The following is a 17782-nucleotide window of genomic DNA, read 5'->3' as shown; positions in this document are numbered from 1 at the left end:
CTGACCCAGAGCCAAGGACTTCACCCTTGGGCACGGGAGCGTCACGAGCCCTGAGCAGCAGCAGCAGCAGCTCAGGGGCTGCGCTTCCACTCTGGGAGGGAAAATGGAGCTTCCCAATGCGAGTCCTGCAGAGCTGAGGCGAGTCAGCTGGTAGGCACCCGGAGAGACGCGCATGAATGACATGTTTCAGCACAGTGAAAAACTTGGGTCTAGCCTACACTGTCAATGTAGAGCAGTTTGGTGCCTATTAAATACTCCACAGTATGCTCCCCGTCACTGAGCCATCCTGAGCGCGTGCCAAGCGAGGATCTTCAGCAATATGGAAAAATTTCAGCCTTCCCACAGGCTTCTGTACATCTGCGCTCTGCCCACGGGTTCTGCTCGCTGCTGAGGAGCCCCAGCTGTGGCACCAGGGCTCTGGGTGACAGGAGCACACCCTGTGTCCTCCTGCACTGCCCACCCTGCTCAGGGCCAGCGGGGAGAGGTGACCTGTGGGCTGGGAGAGGCACAGCACAGGAGGAGCCCTGTGCATCCTTACACCCCTGTGTAAGTCAGGCTGCTCCAGAGGGCACCAGGGGGGCTGCAGCAGGACCACAGGCACTGCCAGCACCTGCCCAGGGCTCTGGGGCTGCACACGGGTGGGGAGGGACAGCTGAGAGCCCCGGCACAGGGACAGGACAGGGATGCCAGCTCTGCACTGCCAGGGGTTTAAGGGGTTCTGAGGAAGGAATCCTGCCCTGGAGGGTGGGGAGGCCCTGGCACAGGCTGCCCAGAGACAGAAGGGATGGCTGCCCCATCCCTGGAAGGGGTCAAGGCCAGGCTGGCTATGGAAGGTGACCCTGCCCAAGGCAGGGAGGGAGCTGGGTCATCTTTAAGGTCTCTTCCAAGCCAAGCCTTTCCCTGGTTCTGTGCTTGAGGTCAATAAACTGTTCCCAAGGGTGAGCTCTGCCCCTCGATGGATGGAAGCACCTCTAGGCAGGGACTCCAGGATTTGCAGCAGGGTTTTTACAATATAAGAGGGGTTTCTCCTTCTCATTTTTTTGTTACGCTACAGGATGATTTTAAAAACAAAAGGTGCTACCTTTTAGGTGGTGACTAAATTCAGTTCTCTGAGTCACAAGGGAGAACAAATCCCTGTGCAGTGCTCACAGCCAGACAGCAAAAGCTGTTCTACTACTACTGACAGTCTATCTGTGAGCAATCAGCTGCTCCTTCCGACTCGGAAATCACTTCACAGGCAGGCATATCCTGACTCCTTATGTAACTGAGCCACTGCTTCAGCAATCAATGCTTCTGCCACACTGAAGATTTTTTAGCACCTTGTGGGGTTCTCCGTGGTCTGAATGGTGCAAGGTACGTTAACTGCAGCTTCTAGAAATACTGCTTCATCCAAGTTAGCTGAATGAAGCCTCCTAGAAACTCCTAGAAAATAATTTCCATTTTGGAAAATCTCTCAGTGGCAAATTACATTTAAGGGAAACTCTCAAAGTTCTGATTTGGGTTTCACTGGTGTCTAGTATACACAATATGCATCACACACTGCTTTTATTACTTAAGGTGACCTTGACAGTGAGTCCTGGCTGTTTTGACAGGAGAGGACACACTGATCTGCTAGAGAAGTGTAAGATGTGATCTGTGGTTACACTGAGTCTGTTACAGCCCCAGTGCTGAGCATCAGGAAATACCAGCACTCATTAGAGGATCACCAGTCCCACTCCTTTCCCAGGAGCAGCCTGGCCACAGCCAGCCCCTTCCAGCTGGGATGTCTCAGAGAAGGGACCTTGAGGAGAGGACAGAAGGTGATGCCCCAGCACAGGATTCAGCCACTTGGGCAGAGTACAGTGTGCTCCAAGCTGACACCTGCAGCTGTGCCCTTCCCTGCTCCCTCCCCATCCCACAGGGATGTGCTGCTTTCCTGCAGCTGGCCAGAGAATTCCCTCAAGCCCCTGCTGCTGCACAGGGAGGCAGTGCCCAGGCAGGAGCAGAGCAGCAGCTGGAGCTGGGCTGGCAGCGCTGGGAAGGGCCTTCCTGGCAGGGCAGGGAGCACAGCCCGGGCCATCCCTACCCCGAGGGCATTTTCCTGGGAGTCTCCTCACCCTGGCACTGCCTGAGCAGCCTGGGTGTGCTGGGAGCAGCCCACACGTGCACACCCACGTGTGCCAGCTGCCACTGCTCCCTCCCCGGAGCCCTGGCCCCACATCCTGCTCCCTCCTGCCTCCTGCTGACATTCCCAGCTGGCCAGGATGCTGCAGGTTCCTCTGCCTGTGGAGCATCTCCCTCCCTGGCAGCTGCTACAAACGATTCCCGCTGTTCTCAAACTCTGATCCCTGAAGTTTTTGCCCTTTTTGCTGTGCATTGAGCATGAGCAGCAGCACCAAACCCATCTGTGGGGGAGAACTGGACTGAGACACCACCTGCTCCTGGGCACAGCCTCCGAGTGGCACAGAGAGCCCTGCCACATCCCAGCTTCCCCCAGTCCCTACTCCCAGCTGCTCCCCAACTCCTCACTGCAGGCTGGGTGCCACGGGAAGAACCTCAGCTGAGCAGAATTCCAGGAGAATCTCCAAATCCCAGTCTCAGCTGACTGTAACCAACTCCAGAAACACAAACATATGGGTGCATACACACTGTCCTGATGGAATAAAGAACAGGGCTGTACCTACAGAAAAATGTTCCTCTCGACCAGTCAAGAGTTGTATGTAGGAAAGGGAAAGAAGAAACATGGGTGGGTGTACAGAGAGTTTCCATCTATAAACCACAACAAGATTACTGAGTTGTACACAAATTCAAATTACCACAAAATACCCTCTTGTTGCAAGGTTATATGACCTGAAGAGTCACCTAAACCTAAGAATCAAATAAAGATGTTACAGTCTTCAGAAAAAAGTAACAAAATTGATATTTTAGAGTGCCAGCAACTGCATGGATTAGACTTGCCAGTCTCAAGAAGAAAAGCAGCAGAAACAAGCTTAACTTCAAATATGATTTGAAAGGTATTAGTTGACTAAAAATGTTTTGTCCCTGCTCCAGCCTAGAAGTGCTTACACATACAAAACAGCTTGAAAAAGCAGGAGTTTTATTTTCCTTTACTGAATAAAGCCAGTGTTGAACAGAATGCTGGACTGTACCTTACCTTTTCTCCATAGCCTCTATCTTTGGTCATCATTTCCCTGAGCGTCTGTAATACCTTAATACACAGTTTCTCCTCATTCTCCTCCAGCAGCTGCTTTGTGTGCTTAATTAACCTGAAAAAAGCCATCAATCAGGTTAGTGCAAATATTCTAAAAATGGGGTAAGATATATGTGCTTATCTTCACTGGTTTATGCTGCAAACAAGGTTTATCATCGTACTGTTACACAACCATTTTGGAACCTTCTCTCCAGAGCAACACCTGACAGCTACCAGGGGAAGCTGTGGGCAGGAAAAGAGCCAAAAAACCCCTCTGGGCTGCAGGCAGCAAGGAATCAGTGGGATCCAGGACCTGGTGGTCCTTCAGAACAGCCAGTTAAATGTATTCCACTTGGTTAAAAAACGGACTGAGAGCCCTGGAGGGTGCAATCCCAAATCCATCCCACCCAGCCCTTGGGACTCAGTGCCCAGCTTCCACCACCTCTGTACAGAGCCCACCCCTCCAGGAGGTGAGGGGAGAAGCTTCATCTGCTCTCAATTGCCCTTTAAATGACCTTGTAATCTCCCCTCTCCTTCCCTCCAGCTGTGGTGATGCCCATGACAACAACTGATCCTGGTGTATTCACCCAGCACCTCAGGAACATTCCTGGGGCAAAGGCAGGTATCAGTAACTGGATCAGCTCAAAATGTAACTCACTTATACAACTGCTCAGGACACTTGCATCCTGCAGCAAGCAGACAGCATATTGAAGCATTAGTTGGGAGAACACATCAACCAGGCTTTCCCCATTCCCATGAGCAGTTTTTCTTCCTTACCAAGGACAAATTGCCTTGACCATACCACAAAATACTGGTTTTTACAGTATTTCAGAGGATATCAAGTAAAACAAGCCAGACCTCTAAGACAACTTACTTGCAAATGAAACCTCCGCTTTCACATTTCCTCCTGGCATCCGTGTTCTCTGGGAAGAGCAGCTCAGGCCTGTGGAGCACATCCACCAGCACCGAGAGCTCTGCCTGGACCAGGGGGCGCAGGCGATCCTCCAAGGCTGACACGATGTCCTGGGGAACAACCACACCGGGTTCAGACAAACATTAACAACACACACCCAGAGCTGAATTCACTTCACTAATGGTGGGTGAGAGGCAGGACAGTGAGGCCTGTCCTGCATGAAAAAATTAATTAGAAGACCTCAGGGTTTGGTCAGGTGAGATTTTTCAGTGTTGCTGTGCCCCTGCAGGGGGAAGGGGGCTGTGCAGTCACCTCAGGGTTTGGTCAGGTGAGATTTTCAGCGCTGCTGTGGCCCTGCAGAGGGAAGGGGGCTGTGCAGTTACCTGTAGCCTCTCGATGATGTTCCTGTAGTCCCTGGAGGCGGCGAGCACCGAGTCCCTGCGCGCGGCGTTGCGCGCCGTCATGCGCCAGTTCATGGCCGTCTTCTGCACGATGTTGTGGGATTTCAGGAACAGGTTGTTCACCTGGCTGTCCAAGTCCACAGGGATGGCAATCGCTCTGCTTTTGGCTGCAAAGAGCAAAATCAGTGGGAACTGAGACCCTGAGCCCGTGAACCAGCACAAGCACAGGACCAAGGTCTACGCAGCCCCTTCCTTCTAACAAACTCTCCTTCCCAGGCTGAGAGGAAACAGCCTCAAGTTGCACCAGGGAAGGTTTAGATTAGACACTGGGAAATTAGGACATTAGGATTTTTTTTTTTTTTTCACAGAAAGGGTTGTAAAGCATTAGAAAGGGTTGCCCAGAGAAGTGGTAAAAAACCATTTGTATGTGGCACTTGAGTTCATGTTTTACTGGTGACCAGAGCGGTGGTGTTGGGTTGGCAGCTGGACTTGACCACCTTAAGAGATCTTTTCCAACCTTAACCATTCCATGACTCTTTGAGTGCATTTTAAACAGGGCAGTTCTCAGTCCCCACGCAGGGTCAGGCCTGGGCAGGATTATGTTTAGAGGCTTCCACACCTCAGAGCTGTTACTGTTGTTTGAGGTGTGGGAGTAGGAATCCTTCCCTAAACACACACTCCCAACAGCTCGTGCTGGCACACGTGGACACACAGCAGCAGAACCTGACCCCATATCCAGTACAAGCCACTCTTGTGGACAAAAAGTGGAGCAAATTTGGGCAGGAGTGGCACTCCCAGCTGCACCGGGGAGGGTCAGGCTGGACAGCAGGAGCAACTTCTCCATGGAAAGGGTGGTCAGGCTTTGGAACTGCTCAGGAAGGTTTGGAGTGCCCATCCCTGGAGGTGTCCAAGGAAGGGCTGGAGGTGGCACTCAGGGACAAGATGGGCATTGGGCACAAGTTGGACTCGATGATCCTGGAGGGCTTTCCCAAGCTCAGCGATTCCATGAAAACCATCTCCCTGCTGCAGATCAACAGGACTGCAGGGAGTTTTAAGGTTAGACAGAGAAAGCACTTCATGTGACAGTGACAACACCCACTGCTCAACCACAATGATCTATCAAGCCCGAGCCTGGACTATGAGTTATCCCCAGGTGGCACCTGCAGGACACAAACCACACTGTCCCTGTGGCAGGAGAACACAGCAGCAGCCAGCCTGGATGGCTGCAGCCCTGGAGCAGGCAGCCCTGCTCCCCCCACTCCTTACCTACGTCAGAGAGCACCCGGATGCAGCTCTCCACAGAGGCCTTCTGGCTGGGCATGAGCCAGGTGCAGTGGTAGACCCTGAACACCCCCTGCAGCAGCTGCACGAACACGGGCTGCCGGGTCTGCAAGGCAAGCACAGCGCAGTCACAGCTCAGCCCCGAGCAGGGCTCACCGCTCCCAGCCCAGCTGGCACTCTCCAGTCCCTTCCAGCTGGTCTGCAGCACCTGCTGGGCAACTCCCCGTGGTGGCAGGGTATCTACCAGGGGATCAGCAGCTGGATGGGAAGGGTGGGAACCAATGCTGGAAGGGAAAATGAAACAGGAGCTTCTGCAGCAGAAAGCCCTGGTAATTGAGGCCTGACTAAGCAAAGGAAGTGAGCAGTCACCTTCATCTGTTTTATCAGAGCTATCAGCAACCCTGGCACTCAGATTCCTCTTTTAGTGTTGACCAGCAGCTGACTCAAGAGCCACAGGTAAATGGGGCTTGGCTATGTGACAGCAGAGCTCCAGAGTTGGAAACTCATCATTCCAAGCATTATTAGCCGGTACCCAATTCACTAAAAAAGCAGCTGTGTGTTATTTGGAACACAGGCAGTGGTTAGTGGCAAACACTGCAGCTGCTACAGGATCAGACAAAATCAAGGTGTGGTTTTCACCCCTGAATTTCACAAGGTGATCTTCCACTACAGACAGGTGAGCTGCTCCAACACACCCAAGCCCATGAGCTCTGTTCTTTCACCTTTGCAGCTGCCCAACAATAGTGACCAAAGGTCCATTTGGTTTTATACAGTGATTATTTAGTAGAAGAACATATTACAACCTGTAGAGGAAAGAGATTTTAAGTATTCCAATCTGAGAGGAAACACCCTGTGTCCCTGTGCCCACTAGCTATGGAAGGCTTCTATCAGCTACAGGAACTACACCACAGTGCAAACACCACAGGACTTAGGAACCAGGGAAAAAAATACCTCATTTATTCTGGCCAACAGTAAAGCCTGTTTGCAAGAAAAAAGTGGAGTTAGAGTAAAAAGCCAAATCTATTAGGTAATTAAATCTATTAGATCAATTAAATAAAACACCACTACAAAATGTACAAGAGGAGAAGCAAAATTCAAGCCCCCAAAATTGCAAAGAGGCAAATACCCATTTATCCTTTCTGGAAATAAGCCAAACACCAAAAGCCATGGGAAACAACAGCATCCACCCAGGGCCCTGAAAATACCTGCATGTTTGGATTTAAACCACCCACATATTCCTTCAGTTAATGTCTAAAGACTTTTTTTGGTCTCAAAAACCCTTCAAGACGTTTCATTTGCTTAAACAAGGTCAATTAATCAAATAGGAAATTTACTCCATGTCCCTCATGTCTCCAGCTGCAGTTGGGAAGGGAAACCTCGGGCAGCAAGAACTTTGGAGGCAAACAGGCCGAACAATGTTTGTTAAAGAGAAGCTGTGGGCAGCTGTCCTTTGCCAAGAGGTTTGTGTTCCCCTAATTTTATGTGATTGGAACCACATGATGGATGGACAAGGTGTTCCCTGAACTAGCAAGGCTGACTCAAGGCAGGAAGAATTTCAGCCAAACAAGCCCTGACATGAAGGAGCAGGAGGCAAGAGAAGGCTGGCTGGGATGAGGAGGTGCAGCTGGAAGGGCAGGGAGGGGCTGAACCCAGAGCAGAGCAGCCACAACCCTTGCCTACAGAGATCAGCCCACCTGCAGCACCTCAGAGGGAAGGAAATTCCACCTGAAGCAGGGATGGACAGCAGGCAGGTGGGACAACAGGCTGTGCTCCTCGGGGGGAGAATCCCTGGGTATAGACAAGAGTATTGACAGGCAGGAAAAGGGAAAGAAACCACTTTTAACTTGGAGATGAGGAGGAAAGATGAATCTAGGACAAGGCAGATCTATCAACTGAGATGGGAAAAGAGGTGAACCAAGTGACTTCATCTTGCTAGACAGAGGGGGAGATTGAGAAACTAAAGAAAAACTGCTGATATAACATTAACAGATGGCTAAAATAGGATGGCAAGATGTGTATTCAAATGCTGCATCTCAGAGATGACAAGTAAGAGCAGGGGAGCTCAGGTACATGGCACAGAGGAAGGGCAGAGCCCAGGACAAGGCCACAGTCTCAGTTTCTCGCTTCTTGGAAGAGCACAGAAGGTGCAATAGCAACCAAAGTCACCTGAGGAGCAAATCAGCTGCTGCACTGCTCACTCAGCTGAGGTCAGAGACAGGCAGGGTAGGACTGGATGAGCTTTGAGACCTGGAGATTGCACTGCAAACACCTGCCCTTGGCACTACCAGGTTCCATCAAGTTTCAACAACTGCCCCTCTCAACCTCCTGCCAGAGCTGCCAAGACACCTGACCACTCCACCCACACTCTCCCAGAAAGTTATTTATGCATAAAGAGCAGTGTTATCTCCGTGCAAATATAAACATTGGGGCAACATCCTGACTCTGCTGCTCTGCTGTACCAACCTCTGCCTTCTCCCCTTCACAAGTGTTCCAAGCTCCTCCTTCACATTTCTCCAACTTCTGAACTAGGCAAAAATCTACTCCGTGAGACACGTGAGAGCTTCCGGATTCTTGTACTGAATCCTTTTTTTTTTAAGGGAAATTGAATCTTTCTGTAAAATATGCTGTCCTTAATCACCCTCGCTCCCTCTGTGATATCTGTGACGGGGGTGGGATGAGATGGGCTTTAACACAACACAAACCATTCTGGGATTCAATGGCACACAAGAACTCTCCACAAAAGACCTTGGTGGTAGCACAGAGTTGAATGCACTGATGAATTAGTGTGACATCTGAGCTTTTCTAGAAGAACATTACAGCGACCTACATATTTCTCCATTTCTACAGCAAAAAGACCAGCCTGGTCACCAAAACCAGCGACGTATTTGCTCCCCAATTACACCACCACTGCTCCCATGTTTCCTTTGCACTGTAAATGGCACCCAAGGGGAACGAACACAAGTGCCCTGGCAGTGCTCTCCCTGCTGTGTGTGCGTTTCCCCACCTGCAGGGTGGTGCTCTGGTCGGAGAAGGGGGAGCTGAAGAAGGTGGTGACGATGCTCATGACGATCTCGGTCACGTACTTCTCCAGGATGGCGTCTGCGTGCTTCCTGTCGCTGGTGTTGTTGCAGGCCTGCAGCACAAACCAGAGCAGGGTCAGGGGCAGCTCACCAGGGCAGCAGTTCCTCATTTCACATTGTTCTGGTCCCAATTCAGTGACACTGGGGCTCTGCATCTCCAGCCCACGGCAGAGGACAGCCAGCGCTGTTCCTGGTTTGGTGCGCTGGCCCAGAGCACGGCTCTGGGGGAGGGAAAAAACCACAGTGCTTTGGAGGAAGGCAAGAGCAGGATGGGGAGGACTGAGGTGTAATGCTTTCGTATGGGGAAATACTTGGAATCCCAGGCAAAAAGCCATATGGCCAAATAAACACCAAGCCTGGAAAACAATCTGTCCCGACCTGCCAAAAAGCGCTGAGTGCTGCTCGGGAAGGAGCCCAGCGATGCTGGCCAGAATAAGCAGGCCAGGTGGCAGGACAGAAAAGGCACTGGACAAAGGAGCAGGGTGTGGAGCTTCACTGAGCTTTGGTTTGGGCTTGGATTTTTTCTTTTAAAAAGGAAAATATGAATGCGTTCCATGGAATATGACTAATGAAATCCACAGGCACAAGGAAAAGGAGGCACATATTTGCAGGAACAGAGTATTCAGGGTACTTATTGCCTTGATGCACTGGGATGTCTGATCCTTACTGCTCTGGAATAAAAAGGTTTTCAAGCTGAATTCAGTTCCTTGGTGTGGATACATTACCCGACAGATGTCCACCAGGAAGTTCTCAAACAGTTTCCACATGTGATTACTGGTGTAAATCTCCTTCATTTCTACTTCTGTGTCCACATAGCAGTGATTCAAGAAGTTGATGTATGCTATTTTGACCTAAAAGCAGAGAAAATAATTCATAAAGAGTAAAATCCTGAATGGTGGTATGAATGAATATAATGTCACATTAAAAGTGCTACATAGATCATTTGGAATTCTACTTCTTCCTTTCACTTAAACACTGGTGAAATTTAATGCCATGAATAGCGAGACACCATCCAATAAAAAGCCACCAAGATTACTGCAGACAAAACGTCAGCATAATAATAATCTCCAGTTCTGCAGAACCATCTGTTTGAGGTTAGCAGCACATCCATAAACCTCTCTGCCTCAAGAACCCTATAAAATAACCAAGTACAGCATCACATTGCCATTTGCAGGGTAAGGAGGAAGTATAAAAGGATTTAACTTGACTATCCAGGCTGGCTGGGGGTGCCAACAGCAGCAGCAGGGAAGGACTGCAGTTCCCAGCTCACTGCCCACCTGCACCAAGCCCCTTGCCAGGCCAGACCCAGCAGTATCAACTCTCTCTCACCCAAACCTAGCACATTTCTAACACGAACAGCCCAGCTCCACTGCAAGCCCTCACCTCAGGTATGCAATCCTCGTGGGTCACCACCCTGACAATGTCATCCAGAGGGAGGAGGGAGTTGCATTTGATTTCTGTGTAGACGTTTTTGCCCTCTGTGCACACAGCCAGCAGCTCCACCAGGTGGATGTGGTACATCAGGGGGCTGTTCTCATCCATCCGGTCCCTCTCCGACCTCATCATCTGCACCAGGGTCTGGAAGGAGGCTCTGTCGTTGTAGAACACCAGCACATCCTCCCCTGCATTCACCAGCTGTGGGCCAAGGAGAACATTCCATCAGCAGAGCCAAGGCTGGGATTCCCCCACAGCATCCCCCTCTTGGGGGCTGCCCCACTGCTGCTCCCCAGCCCCTCAGGGACACAGGGCTCCAGGAGGACATCTCCCACTGAACTGACCCCTTCTGAACCACTGAAGGAATTCAAAGCCAGCCCAGCTGCCTCCTAGCCAGAAGCTTTGCCAAGAAGTTTGTGACTTTCCACTGTGCCTTTCCACGTCACCCCAGGTGACTTCCTAAGGTGGCTGTGGACAGCCCTGTGCGGCTGGAGAGCTGCCCAGGGCACAGGGATGGGAGCACTGCAGGGCTCACTCCCTCCACCCTTCCCAACAAACACCAGCCATTTTCCAAGGCCAGTGACACGTCAAGTCACACACTGAAGATTTCCATCAGCTTCACATTTGACACATGGCTGGCCATGATTTCAGAGCAGCTCAGACCTCCTGGAACTCCAGGAAGGGAAGGAGATGGAGCAAACTGAGCCCTGGTCCACTGCTGAGCACACAGTGCCATCCTCCCACCAGGTTTGTGAAAAACAGCAGGGTAAGATGCAGAAAAAAACCCCTCAGGACAGCTGCTGAACTTGGGGGACCCCCTTGCTGAGCATCTCACACTCAGCTAAGTGTTGAGAAGCCCATGGAGCTGGTTTTGAGCTGGACAACAAAATAGGAAAGATTTTCGATCCGCCCATCAGGACTGATGCTCAAAAGCCAGATTGGAACAAATCTGATCCTGGGGCTCCCCCTGCTGAGGAGGCCAAAACATTCCAACAGATGTGCAGATCTGCCAAACAGATCCCATCCAATAACCCCCTTAAAGGCTTTCATTCACCCTTCTCTGTTTATCCTGGCTCCCCAGTTTCCAGTTACCCACACACCTAAAGCCAACCCTCATCTTCTTCCCCTTCACACTTGAACAGCTGGGTAAGCACATCTTGCTTAGACTATCTGCGAGGGCTTGGAGAGACAGGACAAAGGGGGATGGCTTCAGATTGAGAGCAGGTTTAGATGGCAGAGAAAATATGGGTGGTGAAGGCTTGGCACAATTCCCCAGAGAAGCCAGGGCTGCCCCATTCCTCGAAGTGCCCAGGGCCAGACTGGATGGGGCTTGAAGCACCCTGGGATAGTAGAAGGTGATTCTATGGTGGTTCTAAAATTTCACAATGAACTCCCATCAAAATGCTCTCATGGTGAAATTCTCCTTCTGCTTTAGTCATCTTGAAATTAAACTACTTCTCTCCAAGCCAATTTTGCTAGACAAAGGCACCCTTGCTTCATAACCCCACCTACATGCTGCTGGGTACAGGCCTGGGAAGTAACTCGTGCCATTAACAACCAACTCCTCGTTACACCTGTGAGTCAGGAGCTCAGAGAGCTTTTGGTCACAAAAAGCCTGAGCTTCCTGGGAGCTGAAATGCTCTTTTTGCATGGTGAGAGCTGTCAGCTTCTTGGCAGTCCCCGAAGCGAGAGGATCAATTTGTCATGTTCACCAACTGCTATGTGCAAACTTCTGTTCAGACCCTGCAAATCTCTGCAGCTCTCACCTCAGCCATTACCATATCTTGGCATTTCTTAATGAATTTCCCCTCTGCCTTGACGATGGTCTGCAGGAACTTGATGTACTGAACGTTCCTGCCGTGCGTCTCGATGCAGTGGACGAAGTGCTGAACCACGCGCTCGTTGATCTCGCTGCAGAGCTGGAAGTTGTTCATGAAAATGTGCTGCATTGTCACTGCTTCCAGGATCTGTTGGAGGGGATGAAAAGGAGCAAAAAGTCAGAAAATCAACAACATCCCCTCTGGCGTTAGGGTAAAGCCAACACTTCTGCAAGCACAGGGCTGAAGGGAACTTTGCTGAGGACCTCAGCTTTCAACACCACTGCTCCAATCTCAGCCTATTTTTCACTCCAAATCAGCCTCTTGAACTTTCTACACTGAAACTGCCCTAAACAAACATCTTGCCAACTTTTGAGGCTTTAGAATGAAAACAAAATGTGACCTCTTCAACCAGTCTTGCAACAGAACAGCCCCAGAGGTATCACCAAGGACAGAGCAGTCCCTTCTCTTGCTAGAACAAAAAAATAAATCACAGCCTGAGGTTATTCTTACCCCTGGGTTAAGGAACAGGTTTATGTGCTTGTGCAGCAAGGCCTGGTTCTGTTGGTTCCCAGCACAGAAGTTCTGCAGGAACTCGTGTGCAAGCTTCATTATCTCCTGCATCCTCGTGTCTTCAGCCTGGGATTGCATGACAAAGAAGAGGGGGTTAAAAAGAATCCAAAGGTTCACCTTGAGGTGAGCACAGGATGAACCACAGCTCCAGCAAGGGAACTGTCACGTCTCTCACACCCCGAAGGAAAACAAACCTCCACCCAGTCACAGACGTTTGGGATGAGCTGGGCCAGCTCCACACTTCCAAAGAGCGTCAAAAATAAAGCCCATAATAGAAATTACAGTAGTTTATTCTCTAAAAGTGCCTATTCCACAGCCAGACCTGCCAGCAACGTGCTTTAGTCACTTCTACTCTTCTGAACATCCCAGCCCCTTGGCCAAACCACACATCATCACCTCGGGGCTGCCCAGGAGAGCTGCCACGTCCCACTGCAGCGCCTTCCGCAGCCACGCACGGGGAAGCTCATGGCAAAGCAGCCATGGAAAGTTGCTTTTGCACCAGCCCAGCCCAATTTATCTTTACTGGAACCTCCATGCTCCTTGCAGCCTTCCAAGCACTGCTGAGGAACCAGTGCCCTTCCTCTGACGTTAGCGTGGATTCCCTGCCCACCGACGGCAGGAGCCGCACTTTGGAAAATAACTGTCTGATTTTATTTTTAAGGAATGTCATATCTTTCCAAGGGTGAAACCCCTTCCACGCTGCCTGTCGGATGCACATTCACATGTAGGGGAGAGAAAGGTGATGAGAAGGCTTTGAAAGGTGTTTTTGCTGCTGCTTTTTTAGCAAAATATGACGCAAGAAAGCACGAGAATTAACATTAATCAAAGCTACTGTGTAGAATTACTGGTTCTCAGAAACCTGATGAGTTTGAAAGAGAGGACAGCAGAGTGACCAGGAAAATGTGCAGAGGTGCCTCACCTCAGTACTGATAAATACCTGTCAGCTATGATTAATGAGCAGCCAACGTGATGACCTTGGGGTGTGCTGTGTCAGCACAGCCTGGTGCCCTGCAGGCTCACAGGCACAACCCAGGCCCAGTGGGCTCCAACCTGCACAGCTGCCAAGTGTTTGCCCTGACAAGGCTAATTAGGAGCAGCAGACCTCACCTGGAGAGCCAGTGGGTGTTTATTCACCTCTAAGGGGAGTTTAGGACTCTACAGCTGGGGGGGGAGGGTCTGTATCTACTGCTCAACCCCCTGGAGCACCAGGCCCCCTCCCTTCCCTCCTCGTCCCCAGGATGGTGCTCACACAGCTGCCTCACAACAAGGGTCTTGTTTCCATCAACACAGCTTAACCTCAAGGCAGCAGCTGCCTCACATGAAAAGCTCAGAGCTGAGCCTTAATTCTGAAGTATGATGCTTGAGTATTTCTTCAGGCAATCTGTATATTCACAGGATTCAAATAAACAGAGTTTGTCTGAGCTCCTTATTTCTGAGTGGGCATTCTATAGACTATGAGGCTACATAAACCAGCCTCTGTGCATCCAATCTACAGGGAGGAGGTTCAGGAGGGTTCAGAGGAGGTATGAAAAGCCTGTGAGCGTGACACAAAGCCCCACCTTCTCGTAAGGGATCTGCAGCAGCTCCAGCACCACGGCGTGAGCTCCCATGTTCCTCAGGAGTCGCTGCTGCTGCTTCCTGCTCTTCCTCACCGAGGCCCCCTCCTGCACGCAGAGCTTGCTGAGCCGCAGCAGGATCTGCAGGAGACACTGGCCTTAGAGCCCCAACTCTGGCTTTTCTCCCAGAGAGCGCCAGGTCCCAGCGAGCAGCAACAGGGACCAACTCATCTGCAGGAGCAGAGCGGCTCCAGGCAGCCCCTCGTGGCCCAGGCTCCATCCGTGGCATCTGACTAGGGCTGCTGGACTTGGATGATCCTTGTGGGTCCCTTCCACCTCAGGACACTCTACAAATGTGAGATTCTATGCTCCTGCAGAACTCAGCCATGTCAAGTGAACACAACATCAAGCTCCACAGCAGAGCCACAGACACACCTTCAGCTCACACCACACCAGCACCACAGCACGTTCTTCATCTGGTATTTTCTACATTAAATATCAACAGCACAGTGGCTTTGAGTGCAAGGTACTCAGGACAGGGCAAATTAAATGGCTTCTCCCCTTGCTTACTGCCTTTGTAGTCCTTAACAATAAAAATATTGTGTTACCATTGAAACAGCGGCAAACGTCGCTTCTCACTAATCCATTCTTAAGGAAAGAATACACACGTCGTGCTTATTCTATCCTGGCTTCTCATTCAAGTTGGGATTTGTTATTACTCAGCAAATAGTTTCCACAATGGCAGAGTGACTCAGACTTTCCTGGGTGCCTCCCTCTGACTGCAGCTCTCCAGAGCTCTGTTACTCATTTACACTTCCAGTGAACTATCAAGAAGCAAAGTTTTACCTCTTTTACTACCCGGTAGTTGTAGCTGCTAGTACTTTCAGGCTTTTGAGACTTGCTGTGACCTTCCTGAGGATAAAATCAGACAATTTATTAGTAGCTTATACTACTGTCTACATGAAGGCTAAAATTACCGTTCTAGGATAGCGCCCGCTCTCCTCCTGGGAAGGACTGTCATCCTCCAGCTCTCTGACAGCCTCAGAAAAATACATACAATTATCCTGTCAAGTCACATTGACCTCTAGGACACAAAACAAGGTGAGGGAGGGATGATTTCAGAGGCAGCAACCTCCCGTCCTTTGCCTGTCACATTCTGTCTCTAATCAAGTCTCCCCTCAGAAAAAACCCCTTCCTTTCTCTCCCTATTGTTATTAAACTGTCACTGCACAAATACCAAGAGATTCCTCACAGCAATGTGTACAAGAAAAGCAACAAGTGGATTACTTGCATTTACTTCCAACAATAAATGTTCCTAAACCAGGGACTGCTTCTTGCATCCCCTCATCCAGTCTTTCCTATCTGATTGCAAATTACATGGAAACAAGATACTCAAAGAGCTCTAAGCCAGATGTGCATGTGGGGAAAATCCTTTGTTATCAGGTAGAGATAAAGCACAGATCTCTGCTGTCACCTGAGCAGCTCACAGCTCTGCCCTTACCTTACTTGAGGTACTTCTGACTGCACAAATCCTGTGCCACTGGTCAGTGGTGAAAGGGGAGCCAGAGCAAACCCAAACCAGCCCTGACAGACCCTAAAGGTGACACCTCAGGGGCTGCTACTGGGCATCACCTGGCTCAAGTTCTCCTCTCATTCCTGCCTCAACCTGAAAGCAGTAGAGAGAACCTCACCTAGGCAGCGTGCTGGGAAGATGGGGCTTGTCACAGTTCTGACAGCAGCTACACCCTGCAAATACCCACCCAAATTCACACAAACACAACCCAATTACCTCTTTCTTCTTGTGCTCGTTTTCACCTGGCACACTGTCCATGGCCTCATCAGGACCTTGGCCTTTGTACACCCAGAGCTCAGATTTCTCCACTATTGACCTCAGCTGGTCCAAATCTTGTTTGATCTGCTTGTAGTTGTCAACATCTTGGCTGGTAACGAGCAGTTGAACCTTACAGGGAGGCAAAGCCATGAGTGGCATAAAAAGGGCTGGGTTCAGCTGCCATAAATACATTCAGATGAGAAAGAACTCTCTCCAGACACACAGGTACCTGCTTGAAAGCCTGAAGGACTTCTTGTCTCTGGCTGAAGTGCCTGAAGAGCAGCTGCAATGCACCAGACACCAGGGGAGGGTAATCGTGCATCGTTAAATGCAGCAGGACCCGGAGGAAAGTCCTGCCCCCGTGATCATCCAAATCCAGAGGGGTGTTCTCCTCACTGGAAACACAGCAGGAGTCAACCAGCACATTAGACTGAGGGGCCCAGCAGCTTCTAAGTCCCCTTAGCAGTGGCAAAGAACCTTCTTTTCTTACTTTTAAATAAGGGGGGAACTTGTACTGAGATTTTATTGCAGCATCGAGCTGAGATGCATTAATCCTGCACCTTGGCTTTCACCCACAGCACAGAGCCCTCCCCTGATGATCCTTCTGGCTGAGGAACCCCTGCTCCTTATCTCTGGATCCAAATGGACCCTACTCTGAGCTGCATCCAAGCCACTTTAGGAAAATGAAGCTGTTTTCCCAGTCCCCACTCCTTGGGAGCCTTCCAGCCCGGGGACTTTCCCTCAATTAGCACCTGTGAAGAGATACTTTCCTTCCACCAAAGATCCCCTCAGCTTGTTCTTCAATGTGCTCAAAGTCCAGGGCTCCTGAAAAAATAAACAAGACAAATACATGAGGTCAGAGTGGCAGCAAAGATGTTTTTCCAGCTTAAAAACATTTCAAACAGCAAGTGGGGACCTGAAACAATCATCCCATTAGCCCCTTGAAGATTCCAGAGTCTTCCCTAAGCCATACAACCTCCTTCCTTGCCAAATAACCCACCTGGTACATTAGCTGGCATTTCTTGACTACTGCTTCCAGTGGGGGATTCAGACATCTGGGCATTGCTTTCATCAAATTCATGTTTAAATATACAAAGCAGGCAGGAGATCCTGTAGTCCAACCGCACGTTCAGAATAAACTGATGACACAGAAGTAGGAGAAATGTTGAAATAATCTGTTATTTCCACCACATCGACAATTCCCACAAAGACATCAACTGAGCAGAGATGTGGATTTAACCTGGAAAAGTTGCCTAGGGTGGAGAGGCCCTGGCACAGGCTGCCCATGGCAGGTGTGGCTGCCCCTGGATCCCTGGAAGTGTCCAAGGCCAGGATGGACAGAGCCTGGAGCAGCCTGGAAAGTGTCCCTGCCCATGGCAGGGAGTGGAACTGGATGAGCTTCCAGGTCCCTTTCAGCACAAACCATTCTGGGACTCCATCTTTCCATGATATGCTAAATGTCACCTTCAAAACCCCCAGAACTCAGTAATATTTTCCAGGGATTTCAACGAGCATGATACACACACATAATAAATACTGATGAGTAAAACATTTTGGCAGGGTTTTGGTGCCTCATTCCTGTGTGATGCTGGCATCCTCACCCCATCCCCCAGGAAAGGAAAGCAAAGCAGCACTTCCATCTCCATCCTGAACACGTGCTGCTGTTCTCCCGGGGCGCTGGGACACAGGAGCAGGACACGAACTGCCAGGAGCCAGGCTGTGCCATA

General features: G+C 50.3%; 1 protein-coding gene across 3 annotated transcripts in view; it reads right to left on the bottom strand.

Moving 5' to 3' along the window:
- ITPR1 (inositol 1,4,5-trisphosphate receptor type 1) overlaps positions 1-17782 on the bottom strand; it is a 157515-nt gene that overhangs the window by 70161 nt on the left and 69572 nt on the right. For all 3 annotated transcript variants that reach the window (XM_084214761.1, XM_084214762.1, XM_084214763.1), the window contains 15 exons: positions 17056-17194; positions 16822-16880; positions 16285-16446; positions 16014-16184; positions 15071-15136; positions 14228-14365; positions 12609-12734; positions 12045-12245; positions 10228-10479; positions 9570-9695; positions 8769-8897; positions 5750-5870; positions 4466-4650; positions 4044-4192; positions 3134-3245 (listed from right to left, as the gene is read on the bottom strand). In XM_084214761.1, coding sequence (XP_084070887.1) covers positions 3134-3245; positions 4044-4192; positions 4466-4650; positions 5750-5870; positions 8769-8897; positions 9570-9695; positions 10228-10479; positions 12045-12245; positions 12609-12734; positions 14228-14365; positions 15071-15136; positions 16014-16184; positions 16285-16446; positions 16822-16880; positions 17056-17194 — 2136 coding nt within the window. The remainder of the gene's footprint in view (positions 1-3133; positions 3246-4043; positions 4193-4465; positions 4651-5749; positions 5871-8768; positions 8898-9569; positions 9696-10227; positions 10480-12044; positions 12246-12608; positions 12735-14227; positions 14366-15070; positions 15137-16013; positions 16185-16284; positions 16447-16821; positions 16881-17055; positions 17195-17782) is intronic.

This window comes from Fringilla coelebs (genome assembly GCF_963513975.1).
Source record: "Fringilla coelebs genome assembly, chromosome: 13".
In the NCBI taxonomy this organism is placed as follows: Eukaryota; Metazoa; Chordata; class Aves; order Passeriformes; family Fringillidae; genus Fringilla; species Fringilla coelebs.
The sequence above is the reverse complement of the archived record's forward strand: the minus strand, read 5'-3'. Positions and strand labels throughout refer to the sequence as shown.